We start from the raw sequence: 21,360 nt of genomic DNA on the forward strand, positions 1-21,360 counted from the left end.
AAAAACCCCAAAACCTGATGCATGAAGCCAAGTGCTAAAGACTATACTGCATATTGTATGATTCCATTTATAGGAAATGTCTAGAGTAGGCAAATCCATAGAGAGAAAGCAGATTAATGGCTGCCAGGGGCTGTGAGTGGGGGATGAGGAGTGACTTCTAACGGGTACAGGGTTGCTTTTTGGGGTGATGAAAGTGTTCTGGAATTAGATAGTGGTGATGGCTGCATAACTTTATGAATCTACTAAAAGCCACCTTGTTCGTTTTAAAGGGCTGAATTTAGTTAGTGAATTATATCTCAATTAAAATATATATATATATATAAGATTTAATGACAGGTGAGTGGCAGGTCTTGAAGGAGTCCTGTCCCTTGCCAGAGGGGACACACTTGCCCATGTACTTGTGGTCTTGGAGCTGACTTTGGATCAGGAGTGGACCGGATTCTAGACATGGTCACTCCCTCCCCCCAGATGGAAGTGAGGGGTCTGGTCACTGATGAGTGGTGGGAGGCAGGGTTGTCCCCACTGTCCACTGCCAGCCCTGAGAATGGCCCTGGTCCCTGAGGCTGAAGAATGGGCAGTCCTCACCTGATCCTGCAGGTAAAGAGAGGCCTCAGAGACCGAGTGCTCCATGCTGACCTTGCCCCGCTCTTGGCTCTCCCTCAACTCGGCCAGCTCCTTCTCAATGTCAGCCACAGTGACTCTGTGGAACACAAGAGAGTGCCTGGCCTCGCCACCGGCCCAGGGACACAAGCCACCAGTGCTGGCTCTGCCCATCAGGGATGGAGGAGGATGCAGATGACGGCTCTCCCATCACCCTTGGCAATCTGCATCTAGGGAGTCCAAGGCTCTGGCTCTGCCCTGTAGTTAGGTGCCCAGCAAGGTAGCCTGGGAAGGCTCTAGGGGGTGGGACTGGGTTCTGAAGGGCTCTAGAAAGTGTTCTCCTCCAACTGAGACAGAGGCTAAGGAGCTTCTCCTCTTCCTAGGAAGCCCTGGTGCTAGGCTAGGAAGCCCTGATGTTAGGTTTTAGGAACCTGGGAAACCTCCATAAGCTTCTTGGGCTAGATATGGGCAACCTGAAGAGCAGACACCATTCAGGTCAAAGGAAGTGGTCAGTTCAGGGACTTGAGTGAACCAAAGGCCACTATCACTTCCACGGCTGAGAAAATGTGATGGCAAGATTCAACTGCACTTGGCAGGGGCATGTTACCTGAGAACGCCCAGCTGCAAGCTCAGTTGGCCAGCTTTCACTTCCTTCCCTGGTTCTTGCATCCCTTCACCCTCCAGGATCCTTTGCAGCCTGTCCAGCTACAAACCCAATGGAAAGGAGGATCAGACAAGCCTGAGTTCTCCACTTTCTGAATGTGCCCCTGCAGCCCAAGTAAGTCCCTCACCTATTCCCTAACTGTAATCCAATTTTCTGTGACAAAAGCCAAGTTCTCTTCCTGACATCTATCCACCCACCCCCACCTATTATTCATCTACCCATTTATCCACCCCTCCACCTGTCTTTTCATCCATCCACCCATTCACTCTTCCTTCCTCCTCCTTTCCTCCCTCTCTCCATCCCTCCCTCCCTCCCTTTCTCCTTCCTTCCCTCCCTTCCATTCATCCACACTTCTATCCATCCATCCACCTCATAAGTACCCATGGATGTAGACAGTTGGCATTAAAACAATGGCTGAAGATCTAGCAGCCTCTAGCCATGACGTCTGACCCCAGAAAAACAAGGTCCCACAAGCTCGGTTCCAAGGCTGCTCCAAAGATAGTGAGTTTTTATTGGAAATGGCCCCACGTAATAAAAGGAGCCAAAACCCAAAAAACCTGGTGGATTCGAACTGCTGACCTCTTGGTTACAGACAAGCTCTTAATCACCGAGCCACCAGGGCCCTGAAAGGAGCCAAGTCCTCATTATCTGGCTCAACTGACTCATAACAGCGGTGAGCATCAGATTTTAGATCTAGGAAATGCGCGTGATAATTCCCAAGGTGCGTTTTCTACCTGACGGGACTGTAAAGATCCAGTGAGATAATGATGTGTGGGAAAGGGCTGTGTAGTCCTTCAAAACACAAATGAAACATGGTACTAGTAAGCACGAAAGGGCAAAGCAGGCTGATCCTCCCTTACTTACTTTTGCTTTTTCCTGCCGAACTTCTTTGGCCACAGACTTTAAGCCCTTCATCTGTTCCTGCAGGTCAGGGGGTATGCTCTTTTTGACTATGGAAAATGGAAGCCTTATAGTCAGTGTGGTTCAATTGCCAGTGGCCTCCCAGTCCCCATTTCCAGCCCAATAACAATGAAGGTAACCCAGAGAGCAACAGGACATGTAACTTATTCTGCTTGTCCTGGTGACTAGGGGGGAGGGGACAAGAAGAAGGGAGAAAAGACTGTCTTTAAAAAAAAAAAAAAAGCTCATAAAAATTTCACCTAACACTTTGTCCTAAAGGGCTTTGGGATCTCTGGCCTACCATTTCCACATACTTCTAAAATCTTTATTATTTTCTGGGCCAAGAATTGTGAATAGGCCACGGTTAGGATTCATCCTTCAATATTCTCTTTCCCCCTGCCCCAGTGCTATTGTTTTCCCTTTCCCAGCACTTTCCCCAGCTACTCCCTGAGGGTCCAACAAGGACAGAAGAACCTGCTTCATTCCTTTCCTGAGGCTGCTTCGATCCCACTTGTTTCACTGCCTTTTTTGCCCATCTATGCATTTGGACCCTGAAAACCATAGGACCCCCTAGAATGACTAAGAATGGACACGCTGTCTTCAGGGACTCAGGAAGAAGGCCAGCAGCCAGGAGTGGAGGCCAGAGGGAGGAAAGGATGCAATCAGCTTAGGACTAAGGCGGTGGTCTCCCCTCCATGGGCAAGCAGTACCCACCCATCTGTGCAATCAGGTACTGTATCTTCTCCAGATCTGTTTGGCCAGTTTGCTCCTCTTCCAGGTCATTTATATGTTCCTTTAGTGCCACGTAGAGGCCAATGAGCTCTCCCATCAGACGAAGTGTCTCCACTGCCATGGGGAAGCTTGGAGCCAATTTATCCAGCGAATCGCGTCGCTCACTAGAGTCTTCAACATTTTCTGATGAGCTTTTGTAGAGAACGCCAGAAGACTCTGTCCTTCCGACGGAGGTGGTATCCTGGCCTGGGCCAGTCTGGTCAGGAATCCCAGGTTGGTATGAGGCACCTATTCGATTTGGAAGCAAACCCATCTGCCCATGCTGATCTACACGCAGGTACCCTGGACCAGGATAGTCAGGATACATCGGGCCAGGGTACTCATGACCACTCTGATCTGGGCCAGGTAATACCAAATGCTGTTGATCTGGGTGTAGTACCAAACCTTCTTGGTCTATCACTGGTGGTGTCAAACCTGGATGGGCTACGAGTGGCGATACCTGGCCATATTGATCTCTTCCAGGAAGTACAATGCCTTGCTGATAGGGGCGTGATGATACCAAAAGTGGAGAATCTACTTGTAATGGTGGAAAGTCACTAAGCTCTGTGCCTGGTGGTAGTAAGCCTTGCTGATAAAGTCCATGGGGTGCCAAACCACGATGAAATGCTCCAGGCTCCAACAAACCATGTGGATATGTACCAGGTTGCACCAATCCACGTGGATAGGCACCAGCTTGGACCAAACCAGGTGGATAGGCACTAGGTTGCACCAGTCCACGTGGATAGGCACCAGGTTGCACCAAGCCAGGTAGATAGGCACCAGGTTGCACCGAACCAGGCAGATAGGCACCAGGTTGAACAGAGCCAGGCGGATAGGCACTAGCTTGCACTGGACTAAACGGATAGGCACCAGGCTGTACCAAATCATGTGGATATACACCAGGCTGGACAAAACCACGCTGCTCTGCACCAGGCTGGACCAAGCCAGGCTGTTCTCCACCAGGCTGCACCGAGCCAGGCTGGTCTCCACCAGGCTGCACCGAGCCGGGCTGGTCTCCACCAGGCTGCACCGAGCCGGGCTGGTCTCCACCAGGCTGCACCGAGCCGGGCTGGTCTCCACCAGGCTGCACCGAGCCGGGCTGGTCTGCACCAGGCTGCACCGAGCCGGGCTGGTCTGCACCAGGCTGCACCGAGCCGGGCTGGTCTGCACCAGGCTGCACTGAGCCGGGCTGGTCTGCACCAGGCTGCCCCGAGCCACGCTGCTCTTCAGCAGGCTGCACCAAGCCATGCTGGTCTGCACCAGGCTGGGCCAAGCCATGCTGATACATTCCAGGTTGCACCAAACCAAGCTGACCTACACCAGGTTGTGCCAAACCACGCTGATCTGCACCAGGCTGGACCAAACCATGCTGATCTGTACCAGGTGGTACCAAGTTAGGTAGATATGCACCATGCTGTGCAAAACTAGGTGGATATGCACCAGGTTGCCCCAAAATAGGTAGATATGCACCAGGTTGCCTCAAAGTAGGTGGATAGGCACCAGGACGCACCAAACCATGATGATCTGCACCAGGTTGCCCCAAACTAGGTGGATACGCACCAGGTTGAACCACACCATGCTGATCTACACCAGGCTGCACCAAACCACGCTGGTCTGCACCAGGCTGCAGCAAACCATGTTGATCTGCACCAGGTTGCCCCAGACTAGGTGGATATGCACCAGGTTGAACCAAACCATGCTGATCTACACCAGGCTGCACCAAACCACGCTGGTCTGCACCAGGCTGCAGCAAACCATGCTGATCTGCACCAGGTTGCCCCAAACTAGGTGGATACGCACCAGGTTGTACCAAACCATGCTGCTCTGCATCACCTTGTACCAAGCCATGCTGCTCTGCACCAGGTTGCACCAAACCAGGCTGATCTACATCAAGTGGGACCAAACCATGTGGATATGCACCAGGCTGCACTAAACCAGGCAGATAGGCACCAGGGTGCACCAAACCAGGTGGATATGTACCAGGTTGCAGCCAACCATGTGGATATGCACCAGGCTGCACCAAACCATGCTGGTCTGCGCCAGGCTGCACCAAACCTGGTTGGACTGAGCCACGCTGATCTGTGCCAGGCTGCAGCAAGCCACTTTTGTCTGCCCCAGGTTGAACCAAGCCATGCTGGTCTGCACCAGGCTGAACCAAGCCATGCTGGTCTGCCCCAGGTTGGGTCAAGCCATGCTGGACTGCCCCAGGCTGGACCAAGCCACGCTGGTCTGCCCCAGGTTGGATCAATCCACGCTGGACTGCCCCAGGCTGGACAAAGCCACGCTGGTCTGCCCCAGGTTGGACCATGCCACGCTGGACTGCCCCAGGTTGGACCATGCTACGCTGTACTGCCCCAGGCTGCATCAAGCCACGCTGGTTTGCCCCAGGTTGGACCAAGCCACGCTGGACTGCCCCAGGTTGGACCATGCCACGCTGGTCTGCCCCAGGTTGGACCAAGCCACGCTGGACTGCCCCAGGTTGGACCATGCCACGCTGGACTGCCCCAGGCTGCATCAAGCCACGCTGGTCTGCCCCAGGTTGGACCAAGCCACGCTGCTCTGCCCCAGGTTGGACCATGCCATGCTGGACTGCCCCAGGCTGGACCATGCCACACTGGACTGCCCCAGGCTGCATCAAGCCACGCTGGTCTGCCCCAGGTTGGACCAAGCCACGCTGCTCTGCCCCAGGCTGCACCAAACCACGCTGGTCTGCCCCAGGCTGCACCAAACCATGCTGATCTGCCCCAGGCTGTATCAAACTACGTTGGTCTGTGCCAGGTTGGACCAAGCTACGCTGGTCTGAGCCAGGCTGGACCAAATCATGCTGTTCTGTGCCAGGTTGTATGAAACCAGGTGCTTCCAAATGGGGCTGCACAAAAGCTCGCTGATCTGTACCAGCTTGTGTCAAACCAGGTGGAACCAAACCACTCTGATCTATAAAAGGTATAACCGACTCATACTGATCCATGCCAAGTGGTACAAATCCATGCGCATCCATGCCAATCTGCTCCACACCATGGTGGTCTATGCCAGGAGGTACCATACCACGCTGGTCTGTGCTAGGTGGCAATCCTTGCTGATCTCTGCCAGGTACCAATGGTGGTATGAAACCCTGCTGATCCATGCCGGCTGGTGCCACACCCTGCTGACCCGTGCTGGGTGGTACCACACCATGTGGATAAATGCTAGGATATACCAATCTAGGTTGGTCCATGCCAGGTGGCCCTAAGCCATACTGAGATTGCCCTAGATAGACTTGATCTGGGCTTAAGTAGATCCTGCTTAGTTGATCTGGGTACCCCAAACCAAGCTGATCTCTAGACAAGGTTGAATCCTGTTGGACTAGGCCAGGGTGTGCGTCTGGCTCATCCCTTCCTGGGTGTAACGAACTGTGCTGCTCTCGACTCCTGTGACGGTCTGTATCTATTCTGAACTGAGATACAGAGGGGTGATGGGATCTTGGCATGCCGGCTTGATCACGGGTCCTTGAGTGCTGTTCTCTCATAGGAAACCCAATCATGGAGGGAATTCTGCTACGATCCCTGCTAGAAGTCCTGTCAGAAGGGTGTCCTGTGCCACTGGATCCTGATAAGGTCTTAGACAGGACAAAACCACCAGTAGAATCGGTGCTCGGGTGCTTGGTGGAGACTCCACTTTGACTCGTATCAGCTGAAGTCAAGGGACCCTGCCCTTTGTGCTTAGGAGCAACTGTCGATGTCTCCGAGGTCTAGTTGAAGAGGAAGAAAGAAAGAACAGCACACAGTAACTAGAAAAGTGGAGGGAAGGAAGTTTGGGGTATCTGACTAGGGTGATTTAGGGCTTTTGGCAGAAAAAAACCTCTGGTCCCCAAAGCTAAGCAGGACATAAAGAGACCTCGAAATTCTTGAGGGGTAGGCCACCAGATGGTTGAGAATCTGCACATTTACAAACGGCAGCAGAACACGTCACTGCCTTCTTAAAAGACGTGTGCCTGTGGGACGGGGGGACTGCAAAATACAAGTGAGCCCCTCTAACTCTGAGCCTATGAATACAGGACATAAATCATTTACGAAGTTTCCAATATAAAGTCGCCCCCATCGTAGGCCTATTGCTGATGATAAACCTGTACACTGAAGGGCAGGTAACCCATATGTTAAAAATGTAAATGCATAAACCCTGGGACCCAGAGATCCCACAGCTAGGAATTTTCTCCGTGGAGTCTCACCAAAGGATGCTGAGATACAGGTACAAAAATGGACTGTGCTGCATTGTTTTACAAAAATAGATTCTCAATAGGGGATGGATTGGTTTATGGTAGATCCCTAAGGTAGAATGTTATGCAGCCAGAAGAAATGATAGACTGCAGCCACTGTGCTAACAGTCTAGAGGTTCCTCAAAAAGTTGAACATAGAACTACCGTATGACCCAGCAATCCCAGTCCTAGGTATATACCCAGAAGAAGTGAGACGAGGAACGCAAACAAAAGCCTGCACACCAATGTTCACTGCAGCACTATTCACAATGGCCCAAAGTAGACACAACTGAAATGTCCATCAACAGACAAATGGATAAACAAAACATGGCATATAAATACAATGTGGTATTATTCAGCCATACGAAGGAATGAAGTCCTGACGCCCACCACTGCACGGATGAACCTTGGAAACATCATGCTAAGTGAAATAAGTCAGTCGCAAAAGTACAAACGCTGCCTGATCTCACTTATATGAAATAAGCAAATATACAGAAACCAAAAATTATTGGTTACCAGGCGTGGGAAGGAAGGGGAAAGGGGAGATTTGCTTAGGGGGTATCGAGTTTATGTTAATGGTGGTAGAGTAATTTGGAAAAAGAGAACGAGAATAGCTGCACAACTTGAAGTACAGAATCTATGTTGCTGAATTATACATGTAGAAAATGTTGAGTGGGTGTATGCTTTGGGTATACTTTCAACACACAAAATAAAATAAAAGATGAAATTGCACAACTGCATTATGGTGAAGTTGCATCATCCATCTGGCTCATAATTTAAGGCTTAGCAGCTGTGACTAATTGAGGTGTCAGTCTGATGGCCAAAGGCAGAAAGTCTGATTACAAATTGGCATTTGCTGGGAGGCCTGGTGGTGCACTGGTAAATGCTACGGCTGCTAACCAAAAGGTCGGCAGTTCAAATCTACCAGCCACTTCTTGGAAACTCTGTGGGGCAGTTCCACTCTGTCCTATAGGGTCACTATGGGTTGGAATCGACTCGACGACAATGGGTTTGGTTTTTGGTTTTGGTCTGGGCCCAAAAGGGTCAAGAAAGGAAAAGATACGGCTACCCACAGTTCCTTTCCTCTCAGTCCTTCCTTCCTCGTTACTAAGTTGAAGGTAGACAGTGTTGGTAGAATGTGTGTGTATCAAGAAATGAAATAAAAACAGCTGAGTTGGGGGGCACTGAGCATCTGCTAAGGGTGATGGAAAAATCTGGAAACAGATAAGGGTGATGACTGTAACGAGATGAATGTAACTAATGTCACTGATTGTACATGCACATGAATTTTGAAATGACAAAGGTTATACATATATTTACCACAATTTGAAAAAAACAGTTGATTTAAATTTGAAAAAAACAGTTGATTTAAAAATAAAAAAAGATGAACTGTTTCTACTTCCAGGCAAAATGGAATAACAGGGGCTGGATTAACCCTCCTGTCTGTACCAACCAACCAACATGGAACAATGGTTTTCTAGACACCGGACATCAGGCATTGAAGGACAACGGTCCCTGAGAGATGGGGAGTCCAACAACGGGGGCCTTCTTATGCTCAGCTGCCTGCCTGGAGAGTTTCCAGGTTGCAAGGCAGAGGGGACCTCAGGTGGAGCCCAGGGAACTCCTGCGTTCCGGAGACAGGGCTGAGCATTTGGGGAAATTAAGGCAGCTAGAGATCACAGCACAGTACCGTAAAGAAGAGGCCGCTCCAGAGATCTGCCTAGCATTAGCCCAGAGATGACCAGCACATGCTTGCAAGGAAACCACTCAAGGTTGAAGGAACAGCCATCACAGTTAAGTTTACTCAGGGTCCAATTTTAAAAGTCACCCGCCATTTGGTCCACATCCACCTCGCAGCACCTGTAGTCCTGCAAATGTCCTGGCTCTTTTTAAGGAGATTTTCTGGCCAGGGTGAAGGCGGCACCCCTAGTTGTAGTGCACACTCTCTGGACACTGGGAGACCTTAATACCCTAGCAAAGGGGGTTCCCAAATATTCAGAACGAACCTACAAATGTCCAGGGAGAACTAGAGATTTACAACACATTATTACCTTACTTAATGGACTGACGCAGTGGGCTCAAACATGAGGATGGAGCAGGACAGGCAGAGTTTCATTCTGTTGTACGCAGGTTCACTATGAGTCAGAACCGACTCGACAGCACCTAACGAAAATAACCTTCCACAGTCAGAACCTTACTGACTTGGGGGTGAGAAACTGCCTTGTAATCCTAGCCCTAGCACTCTCTTTGGTGATGCCCAAAACAACGTCACAAGAGCAACAGCACAGTGTCCTGTATTTGCTTTCTCCTGTTCCATAACAAATTGCCACACACACAGCAGCTTTTTCGTACTCATTTAGTACTGCTGTAACAGAAATACCACAAGTGGGTGTCTTAGTTACCTAGTGCTGCTATAACAGAAATACCACAAGTGGGTGTCTTAGTTCCCTAGTGCTGCTATAACAGGAATACTACCGTGGATGGCTTTGACAAGCTGAAATTTATTCTCTCACAGTCTAGGAGGCTAGAAGTCCAAATTTAGCACCCCAGCTTTAGGGGAAGGCTTTCTCTTCCTGTCAGTTCTGGGGGAAGGTCCTTGTCATCAATCTTCCACAGTCTAGGGGCTTCTCAGCATAGGACCCTGGGTCCAAAAGACACATGCCACTCCTGGCTTTTCCTTCTTGGTGATGTGCGATCCCCCTCCTGTTTGCTTGCTTCTCTCTCTTATACCTCAAAAGAGGTTGATTCAAGATACAATTTAATCCTGTAGATTGAGTCCTGCCTCATTAGCATAATTGCCTTTAATCCTGCCTCATTAACATCACAGAGGTTAGGATTTACAACACATAGGACAATCATATCCGTTCACAAAAGGTGGTAAACCACACAGTACTGGGAATCATGGCCTAGCCAAGGTGATACACGTTTTGGGGGGGACACAATTCAATCCATAACAAGCTTAAAGCACCACAAGTGTATGATTGCACACTTCCCAGCAGCCATGAGTCCAGGTGGGGGCAGCTGGGTTCTCTGCTCAAGGTCTTACCAGGCTGCAACCCAGGTGCCGACCAGTGCAGCACTCTCATCTGGAGCCCGGGGTCGTCTTCCCAGCTCAGTCAGGCTGTTGGCGGAATTCAGTTCCTCGTTGTGTAGGATGAGGTCTTCATTTTCTTGCTGACTGTTGGCTGGGGATCACTCTCAGCTCCTAGAGGTGCCCTCAGATCCTAGCCATGTGGCCCCCTCCCTGGGTACTTTGCTCCTTCAAGGCCAGGAGAAGGGTGTCTTTCTGATGTTTCAACTTCTGTGAAAGGACTTGCCTGGTTAGGTCAGACTCACTCAGCAGAAGCTCCCTTCCAACTAACTCAGAGTCAGCTGATTAGTAACTGAATCATGGGAGTGATGTCTCATCATATTCACAAGTTCTGCCCATACCCAAGGGGAGGAGATTATACAATTCCTGTATACAAGGGGGCAGGCATTTCGGGGGCCGACTTAGAGTTCTGTCTACCACCTGTGGCCTAGAAAGTCTTACCGGACTTAATATCTTTCACTGCAAACAAAACAAAGAAGAAAAGGAAACTGACCACATGGAAAGACTTTTATTTTTTTTAAAGCAAATCTTTAAAAGATCCTCAAAGTGAGTGGTGCCTAGGGTCTTAAACGCTAGCAAGCAGCCACCTAAGATGCATCAATTGGTCTCAACCCACCTGGAGCAAAGGAGAATGAAGACCACCAAAGACACAAGGTAATTATGAGCCCAACAGACAGAAAAGGCCACATAAACCAGAGCCTACATCAGCCTGAGACCAGAAGAACTAGATGGTGCCCAGCTACAACCAACAACTGCCCTGACAGAGAACACAACAGAGAACCCCTGAGGGAGCAGGAGACCAGTGGGACACAGACCTCAAATTCTCGTAAAAAGACCAGACTTAATGGTCTGACTGAGACTAGAAGGACCCCAGAGGTCATGGTCCCCAGACCTTCTGTTAGCCCAAGACAGGAACCATTTCCAAAGCCAACTCTTCAGACAGGGATTGGACTGGACTATAGGACAGAAAATGATACTGATGAGGAGTGTGCTTCTTGGATCTAGTAGACACATGAGACTATGTGGTCAGCTCCTGTCTGGAGGGGAGATGAGAGGGCCGAGGGGGTCAGAAGCTGGCTGAATGGACACAAAAATAGAGGGTGGAGGGAAGGAGTGTGCTGTCTCATTAGGGGGAGAGCAACTAGGAGTATGTAGCAAGGTGTCTATAAATTTTTGTATAAGAGACCGACTTGATTTGTTAAACTTTCACTTAAAACACAATAAAAATTAACCCCCCCCCCAAAAAAAAGATCCTCAAAGCATTACCAAAGTCAGAACATCATTCCAGGGGCGATTATTTCAGGCAGCTTGCCCCAATTGTTGCCCACTGTTCAGAAACAAAAATATCAGAAAATGGCAGGAAAAATCCTGCTAAGCTTTACAAGCCTAGGCAATCATTCATGAACCAAAAGGAAAAGGGGGAGTGTATTAATTTCCTACAGCTGCTGTAAAAAAATTACCACAAGCTCAGTGGCTTAAAACAACACAAATTTGTTATCACGCAGTTCTGGGGGTCAGAAGTCCGAAATCAGTCTGACTTTTGGAAGCTCTGAGAGGAGAATCCCTTTCCTTGTCTTTTCCTGATTCTGGTGGTTGCTGGCATTCCTTGGCTTGTGGTCGCATCACTCCAATGTCTGCCTTTGTGATCAACTGCCTCCTCCTCTTCTGCAGCAGCGCGTGCTTCTGCCTTCCTTTTTTTTTTTTTAAATAATATTTTTTGTGTTTTTGGTGAAGGTTACACAGCAGTTTAAGTTCCCATTCAACAATTTTTACACAAGTCTTTCAGTGACATAGGTTACATTCTTCACAATGCAGGCGCATTTTCACTATTTCCCTTCTGGTTGTTCCATTTCCATTAATCTATTTTCCCTGCTCCCTTACATTCTCACCTTTGTTTTAAAGTAATTATTGACCTTTTGGTCTCATGTAGGTGGTTTCTTTTTAAGAGGAGCACAGTACTTATGGGTGGCATTCATTATTTTTTAAGCCAATTTGTTAGCTAGAAGGTGACCTCAGGGGTTAGTTTCAGTGCAAGGTTTGAAGAGTATCTCAGGGCAATAGTCTTGGGGAGTCCTCCAGTCTCAACTAGTTCACTAGGTCTGTTTTTTGTTGTTGTTTGCTTTTAGGATTTTGAGGTTCTATTCCACATTTTTCTCCCATCCGATCAGAGTCCATTTATTGTGGCCTTAAACAATCGGTAGTGGTAGCTGGGCACCATCTAGTTCTTCTAGTCTCAGGGTAGATGAGGCCGTGGTTCATATAGACTATGTGTCCTATAGACTAGTTTCTTCTCTGAGTCTTTGAGGCCTTTTTTCTCTTTTGCTCCAAACGAATAGAGATCAATAGTTGCCCTGCCTCCCTCTTATAAGGCCTGTTGTGATTACCTTCAGGGCCCACCTGAATAATCCAGGATCATCTCCCCGATTTGAAGATCCTTAACTTAATCACATCTGCAAAGTCCCTTTTCCCAGGTAATATTCACAGGTTCCAGGGATTAGGACGTGGATAATTTGGGGGACAATTATTCAGCTTACCACAATGATTAAAATCAAACTCATGGCTTTACAGAACAAACACTGCAATTTTAAGAAAACAAATACAACAGGTAAGGGGAAAAGTGGGGCCCTAGAAAAGCTGGTACAGTTTTCATAAATTGTGTTGGTTGGCTGAGGCCTGTGTCCTTACTGAGGATGACAGGAATTGAAAATAAAAGTACCCACATTGACCTCCTAACAGAGTCCATGTGTTAGATTCATCTTCTAAACATCTAAATAATCACCTTCCTGGGAGGAAAGCTTGGAGACCAGAAACACCCCTCCATTGCTTTGGCCCTTACATTCTGCATCTGAAGTCAAGTGTCTTGGGGTCATAGATGTCAGTCACTCTACGTTAAGACAATTTCTCAACATCTGTCATGGATTTAATTGTGTCTCCCCTCAAAATACGTGTCAACTTGGTTAGGCCATGATTCCCAGTATTGTGTGGTTGTCCTCCATTTTGTGATTGTAATTTTATGTTGAGAAGATTTTCTGGGATTGTAACACCACCCTTACTCAGGTCACCTTCCTGATCCAAGGTAAAGCGAGTTTCCCTGGGGTGTGACCTGGACCACCTTTTATCTCTCAAGAGATAAAAGGAAAGGGAAGCAAGCAGAGAGTTGGGGACTTCATACCACCAAGAAAACAGCACTAGGAGCAAAGCACATCCTGTGGGCTCTGGGGTCGGTCCCTGCGCCTAAGAAGCTCCTTGACTGTGGTTAGATTGAGGACAAGGACCTTCCTCCAGAGCCGACAGAGAGAGAAAGACTTCCCCTGGAGCCAACACCCTGAATTTGGACTTGTAACCTACTAGTCTGTGAGAAAATTAATTTCTCCTTGTTAAAGCCATCCACTTGTGGTATTTCTGTTACGGCAGCACTAGATGACCAAGACAACACCCCATACCTTCTAAGATCATTGCACTCATAGAACTTTCTACGTCTGTCACATGCAATCTCTCACCATATTTCAGCAAGTCTAAGAGGGTTTAAGAGGGTATTGTCTTAAGATGCACCATTATTTTATGAACCAGTAGGAAAGAAAAAAACAGCACTAATTAATTATAAAACACCATCAACTCTAAGACACATGCTGATTTTGAAGATGTTAAAATGTAGGGGGGAAAAAGTTCCTCTTAGAATCAATGAATAAGATATTTTGAGGCAAGAGATATTTATTTTATCTTATTTTTTGTTGTTGTTGTGGAGAATCTATACAACAGCACATACACCAATTCAACAATTTCTGCATGTACAACTCAGTGACACTGATTACATTCTTCGAGTTGTGCAATCATTCTCCTCCTCCTTTTCCAAGCTGTTCCTCCTCTTTCATCATAAACTCACTACCCCCTAAGGTTCCTATCTAATCTTCTGACTTGCTCTTGTCAATCTGATCAAGATGCATTTCTTTCAAGCTCCTCCTTGCCTGTTAACCTGTCAGTATGTGATCTCCTGGATTGATCCAGCAGTTCTTCCCAAACTGTGCGTTCTCTCCTTGCTGCCTTAACTGAAAGCCCTGACCTTCTATTTCCATAGCCTCAGTACAAGGCAAAATTCTTATTTCTGTTTCCCTGGGGACATGCCATGACGTCAGGCTTAATCTGCCCAGCTAGTTAAAGCCAGGTGAAATCTTGTCAAGCCCCTTCCGAAACTGCACCACTACCCTTTGCGTCAGGAAGCAGAAGATCTCCAACTAGTTATCACCTTTTCTCTGCTACAGGAAATCCTAATTCCAACCAGAGCTATTTGTTGTTGTTGTTGTTGTTGTTAGGTGCCATCAAGTTGGTTCTGACTCACAGCAACCCTATGTACAACAGAAACACTGCCCTGGTCCAGCACCATGCTCACAATCGTTGCTATGCTTGAGTCTACTGTTGAAGCCACTGTGTCAGTCCATCTTGTCAAGGGTTTTCTTCCTTTTCACTGACCCTCTACCTTACCAAGCATGATGCCCTTCTCCAGGGACTGGCCCCTCCTGATAACATGTCCAAAGTCCATAAGATGAAGTCTCGCCATCCCCACTTCTAAGGAGCATTCTGGCTGTACTTCTTCCAAGACAGATTTGTTCGTTCTTCTAACAGTCCATGGTACAATCAATATTCTTCGCCGACACCGTAATTCAAAGAGCTATTTGAGCCCTGGTGGTGCAGTGGTTAAGCACTCAGCTGTTAACCAAAAGGTCGGCAGTTCGAACCCATCAACCTCTCCACGGGAGAAAGATGTGATAGTCTGCTTCTGTAAAGATTTACAGCGTTGGAAACACTATGGGACAGTTCTACTCTGTCCTATAGGGTCACTATGAGTCACAATTAACTCGACGGCAACAGGTTTGATTTGGTTTTTGGTTAATGTCCCCAATATTCTGAAAATACATAATATATAGTCTTGTTCAAAATTTGGATTCAGTTAATACAGGAATAGGAATATATGATTCCGTAGCCCCGAATCTGGTGACTTCACTGGCATGCACTTGCTCCAGCTGCCGCAGAGTATTCCCACGGGTGGATTCACACTCAGCTTCTTTTCCTTCCTTATTTGCCTTGCTCTCCAGCTTTTTTTTTTTTTTTTTTTCACTTTTCTTTTCTTTTTTGGTGAAAATATACACAGCAAAACCCATGCGTACTTAACAGTTTCTAGATATAATGATCCGTGAGATTGGTTACACTCTTCATATTGTGTCAACATTCTCTTTATTTCTGTTCTAGTTGTTTCACTGCCATTAACCTAAACTCCCTACCCTCCAACCTTCTCCCTATGCTTTAGAATAGCTGTTGCCCATTTGGTCTATGGAGCCCTGGTGGAACGGTGGTTAAAGTGCTCAGCTGCTAATGGAAAGGTTGGGGGTTTGAACCCACCAGGCACACTCCCTGGGAGAAAAGACCTGGTGATCTCCTCCCATAAAGATTACAGCCCAGGAAACCCTATGGAGCAGTTCTACTCTGCCATCTAGAGTCACTGAGTCAGAATTGATTTGACAACAATAGGTAGCCACCTGGTCTTAATATAGAGTTTTTTTTTTAAAGAACACAATACTCAAGGGTAACAGTGCTTACTTTTTTTTTAAATTGTACTTTAGATGAAGGTTTACAGAACAAACTAGCTTCTCATTAAACATTTAGTACACATATTGTTTTATGACATTGGTTAACAGCCCCACGACATGTCAACACTCTCCTTTCTTGACCTTGGGTTCCCTATTACCAGCTTTCCTGTCCCCTCCTGCCTTCTATTCCTTGCCCCTGGGCTGGTATGACCCTTTAATCTCGTTTTGTTTTATGGGCCTGTCTAATCTTTGGCTAAAGGGTAAACTTCAGGAGTGACTTCATTACTGAGCTAAAAGGGTGTCTGAGGGCCATATTCTCAGGGTTTCTCCAGTCTCTGTCAGGCCAGTAAGTCTGGTCTTTTTGTGAGTTAGAATTTTGTTCCACATTTTTCTCCAGCTCTGTCCGGGAACCTCGATTGTGATCCCCGTCAGAGCAGTCAGTAATGGTAGCCGGATGCCATCTAGTTGTACTGGACTCAGTCTGGTGGAGGCTGTGGTAGTTGTGGTCCATTGGTCTTGTGTGACAATGCTTACTTTTTGAACTAAACTGTTACTTAGTTTAAAGATGACTTCAGGGGATAGTTTCAACTGAAAGTTCGAAGAGTACCTCAGGGCCATAGTCTCAGGGACTTCTCCAACCTCAATAGATCCAGTAGGTCTGGATTCTTTAAGAATTTGAAGTTCTGTTCCACATTTTTTCCCCATTCTATCAGGATTCATTTATCGTGTCCCTGATCAGAACAGTGGTAGCTGGGCACGATCTAGTTTTTCTGGTTTCAAGGCAGAGGAGGCAGCGGTTCATGAAGACAGTCCTATATTCTGGTTCCTTCTCTGATTCTTGTGCTTCCTTATTTCTCTTTTATTCCAAATGAATAGAAACCAATAGTTGTATCTCTGGCCACTGGTAAGCTTTTAAGACCCCAGGCACTACTCACCATACTGGGAGATAGAACATAAACTTTAAAAACCATATTAAGCCAATTGACTGGATTGTCCCACAACCTGCTCTCCAGTTTTATTTGCCTTCTAGATCCCCAGCATGTTTGGACCTGGACTCCTCAAGGTTATAATAGAGGGTAATATCGTGTCCTAGCCATTTTAAACTTGTCCAATATACAAATGACTTTTTTCTGCCTCTCCATCAATGGGGGTCTAAAAATAAGAGTTTTAAATTTTGCTTTCTGTATTAGACCGTCAGGCCACAAAGATCCAAAGAGGAAGTGTCTTTCACCTTGGACATGCTATTTCTGCAAGAGATCATCTGTCCTCAAAGTCCCTGGACCAGTAGAAAGGGCACTGGGAGATTCTTCCATTGTTAAACATCTGTCATGATTGCACTAGCTGGCACCAGGGTTCATTATTTTGGTCACAGGTAACTGGGGAAGCTTTTTCCACCCTAAGTAAATTTTGCTAGAGCACTGGGTTTGGATCCCCCTGGTTATGGTAAATATTTACCCTTTATCATTAAGAAGAGGGGGAGAAGAAGAAGAAATATCTTCTGGTTTGTGAACCAAGTTGTGAAGGACTGCCCAGTTACTGATTGGGGTAAACCCTTGGAAACAGCTGCTTTGTGTCCTTCCCTCCAGTACTGCCAGTGGAACGAACAAATCAGTTTTAAAAGAAATACATCCAGAATGCTCCTTAGAAGCGAGGATGGCAAGACCTTGGCCCCTTACTTTGGACACATCATCAGGAAAGACCAATCACTAGCAAAGGACGTCATGTTTGGTAAAGCAGAAGGTCAGCTAAAACGAGGGAAGACAGACTGACACGGTAGCTACAATGGACTCAACCATTTCAATGATCGTGAAGACTGTGCAGGACCAGGCAACGCTTTGTTCTGTTATACAGAAGGTCACCATGAGTTGGAGCTGATTCAAATCCAACTAACAACTTTAATACTGAACCCCTTTCACTGTGGCTGTTACGTGTGCAGGCTTTTTGCTCAAGATCAAAATCCAACTCCTTTCTATTGTCTGGTCAACCAAATATGAAATTTTACTCCTCTGTGCTGGTCATGAGGAGTCTTGGTGGTGCAGTGGTTAAGTGCTTGGCTGCTAACCAAAAGGTTGGTAGGTCAAACCTACCAGCCATTCCGGGGGAGAAAGATGTGGCAGTTTGCTTCTACAAAGGTTAACCTGTTGCCATCGAGTCAATTTCAACTCAGCGAACCCTATAGCAGAGCAGAACTGCCCCACAGGGTTTCCAAGGCTACCATCTTTACAGCAGCAGATTGCCACATCTTTCTCCCACGGAGCTGCTGGTGGGTTCGAACCACCAATCTTTCAGTTAGCAGACGAGAGTTTAACCACTGCTCCACAAGGGCTCCTTAAAAACATCCAGCCTCAAGATCCTGACCTCATAGTCATGTTAAAGAGTCCCACCAACGATGCATTCAAGAGGAACTGGCTCAGGTGTGTTGTGTGTGCTCCCCTTTGTTTTCAACACAGTCTGTCCAGCTGCGGAACTCATTGTCTGACCAGAGCTTGTTCCCTTGCACCTGACGATCTACTTCCGAAAGGCCAGCCGCTGAAAACCTTACGGAGCACCGTTCTACTCTGACACACATGGGGTCACCATGAATCAGACGACACGACTGCAACTTTTTTTTTTATGTCCTTGCTTCTCAAAAATCTTTTCATATGGATAGCTATTCACATTTGCTGTGGGGATTGTTCATGGCTTTGAGCAACTGTCAAAACACAGATGCTCCCTTATCTCTGGAGAAGTAAGACCATCTAAAGGGACCCATGTTGACGTTTACTTATAGATCTTACAGGTGTCCTCTGCTGCCACCGAGAGAAAATGTGAGGCTCACTAAACATAATGTAACAGTGTGTGCAAGAGAGCTTTGGCCACACACACACACACAAAAAAAACAGCAAAAGCAGTGGCAACATTTTTCTAGGCCATTCCTTTTGTTTCCAGGTTGTTCTTGCAACTCTTTCTGACACTATTATACTCTGAGGATGGGCCCCAAATTCAGAAAACAGCCTTGGAGAGTAGCAGACGGTCTTTTGTACCCAGATAATGTTTGCCAAAGGAGCCCTGGTGGTGCAAATTGTTAAGTGCTCGGCTGTTAACCGAAAGGTCAGTGGTTTGAATCCACCTAGCAGCTCTACGGGAGAAAGACCTGGTGATCTGCTTCTGTAAAGATTACAGCCAAGAAAACCCTCTGGACCAAAGACTCAGAGAAGAAAGTAGTCTACAGGACTAACGGACTACAAACCATGGCCTCGTCTACCCTGAGACTAGAAGAAATATGTGCTGCCACTGCAACCGTTCTGAGCGGGGCCACAACAGATGGATCCCGATAGAGAGAGACAAGGATGTGGGACAGCACACAAACTCTTACAAACCCCAGACTTTCTGGACCAGTTGAGACTAGAGGACTTCCTGACACTATGGGTCGCCTTTCAGATAAATAACAGATTGGCTCATGGAATAAAGACTATCGCCTGTGAGTAATGAGCTTCTTTTAAAAATCATGTATTCTCTAAGGCAAAGACAATAAGGTAAGCGGGCAGGGAAACTAAAGCACTGGAAATGGTAGAACCAGAATGGAATGGAGGAGAATGGTGACACGTAGGGAAAAATGTAACCTACACCACTGAATAATTTGTGTAAAAATTGTTAAATGGGAACTTAATTTTCTGTATAAACCTTTACCTTAAACACAATAAAATATTATTTAAAAGAACAAGAAAGAAGGAAAATCCTATGGAGTAGCTCTATTCTGTCACATGGGGTCGCTAAACGACTAGATGGCACTCAACAATGTTTGCCGCTCCCCAGATGGCCACATGGTGGTGCCCAAAGTTCCCTTCATCCCCTGTGTATGTCTGTATTTGTGGGATCCTGAAGGGAAGTACAGCTCTTCCTCCCCTTCGAGGGCCATTTGGAAACATTCAGGTTGATTTTATTCGGATGAAGAAAGGCTGAGGATTGGAATAAATTTGGCCTTCCTGTGTACTGCCTCTTGACAGACAGACAGATGCATGTCCATGTGCAAAAGTCACCATCAGCAAAGGGCCCTAAAGAGGCCTTATCTCCAGGCTTTTCACCTTGTGCACTAAAAGTGTAAGGACTCGTGTATTTCAGGACAGACTGGAAAGGAAGTTTGAAAAGCTACACGAGGGAACTAAAACTACACTCAGTACCATTGTCCACCCAACAGGCTGGCAAAGCTCAAAACATTGGGTGCCGACACAGAGAGCTGGTGGGGACGTCCTAGAAACAGGTTCTCTCCTACGTTGCTGGTGGGAGTCTAGATTGGAGCGACATCCATGGCAGGCGACTGGGCAAGAGCTAGCAAAATCACAAATGTCCATTTTATTTCTAGTAATTTATTTTGTGAGCATATTCACATGTGCGAATGTTATGTTGGAGCATTGTGCTATAAGATTGGAGAAAAACATTTAAAATATCTATAACAGGGACCTTGTGAACTCGTGAAATGAATTAGGAACACCCATATATGGGAATATGTTGCCATTGTGAAGCAGCCCTGGTGGCACAGTGGTTAAGCACTTGGCTGCTAACCGAAAGGTTGGTGATTCAAACCCACCGGCCACTCCACAGGACAAAGATGTGGCATCTGCTTCTGTAAAGATTACAGCCTTGGAAACCCTATGGGGCAGTTATACTCAGTCACATGGGGTCACTATGAGTCGGAATCAACTCAACAGCAACGGGTATGCCTTTCTGAGAAGGGAGGAGGTTCTGTGGGCTGCACCTGAGACCCCTGCCCAGGCCTCCTGGTTTGCTCACCGCTTGAGAAGCCTTCCAGCCGTCAGTGATGGCCTGCTCCAGCTCTTCCCAAGTGACCATGGTGACTTCGTCTCCAACAGGAATCAGACTCAGCTTCCGGACCACTTGGTCCTGACAATAACAGACATACACACCAAACATACACCAAGAAAAACCAAATCCGTTGCCACTGAATCAACTCCAACCCATAGCGATCCTATAGAACAGAGCAGAACTGCCCCACAGGGTTTCTAAGGAGCAGCTGGTAGATTCGAACTGCCAACCTTTCAGTTAGCAGCCGAGCTCTTAACCACTGCGCCACCAGGACCCCCAAACACACACCTGTAAACCTAAACCTATTGCTATTGAGTCAATTCCGACTCATAGCAACCCTATAGGACAGGGTAGAACTGCCCCAGAGGGTTTCCAAGGAGCGCCTGGTGGATTAGAACTGCTGACCTTTTGGTTAGCAGCTGTAGCTCTTAACCACTGCACCACCAGGGTTTCCATTTTTAAAAAAACACACACACTCCTAGTTTAATCCTGGGAAGCTTCAGTGAGACGTGGGGCTCTCAGGATCGGATGGGGTCTTCCACAGCCTTCACCCCAGGAAGAACTCACTGTCCAAGTGGCCAGCAAGTCTTGGGTGATCTGTTCTCAGTCTCATATGGGCCCTGGGTGGAGCACTGGGCATGGCTGGAAGAGATTTCCCTCAACCCAGGGGCGGCGCCCCAAGAGGCAGAGGGCATGCACCACCCTGCTTGAAGAGACG

The 21,360-nt window shown here is 47.3% G+C and overlaps 1 protein-coding gene across 1 annotated transcript in view; it reads right to left on the reverse strand.

Moving 5' to 3' along the window:
• Positions 1–21,360, reverse strand: part of QRICH2 (glutamine rich 2) — a 38,710-nt gene that overhangs the window by 14,507 nt on the left and 2,843 nt on the right. The window contains exons 5-12 of the mRNA XM_049861376.1: positions 20,610–20,720; positions 4,931–6,662; positions 4,496–4,699; positions 4,183–4,309; positions 2,879–3,702; positions 2,129–2,214; positions 1,208–1,305; positions 586–700 (exon numbers count right to left, since the gene is read on the reverse strand). Coding sequence (XP_049717333.1) covers positions 586–700; positions 1,208–1,305; positions 2,129–2,214; positions 2,879–3,702; positions 4,183–4,309; positions 4,496–4,699; positions 4,931–6,662; positions 20,610–20,720 — 3,297 coding nt within the window. The remainder of the gene's footprint in view (positions 1–585; positions 701–1,207; positions 1,306–2,128; positions 2,215–2,878; positions 3,703–4,182; positions 4,310–4,495; positions 4,700–4,930; positions 6,663–20,609; positions 20,721–21,360) is intronic.

The sequence above is a fragment of the Elephas maximus genome, chromosome 19 (assembly GCF_024166365.1).
Source record: "Elephas maximus indicus isolate mEleMax1 chromosome 19, mEleMax1 primary haplotype, whole genome shotgun sequence".
Classification (NCBI taxonomy): domain Eukaryota; kingdom Metazoa; phylum Chordata; class Mammalia; order Proboscidea; family Elephantidae; genus Elephas; species Elephas maximus.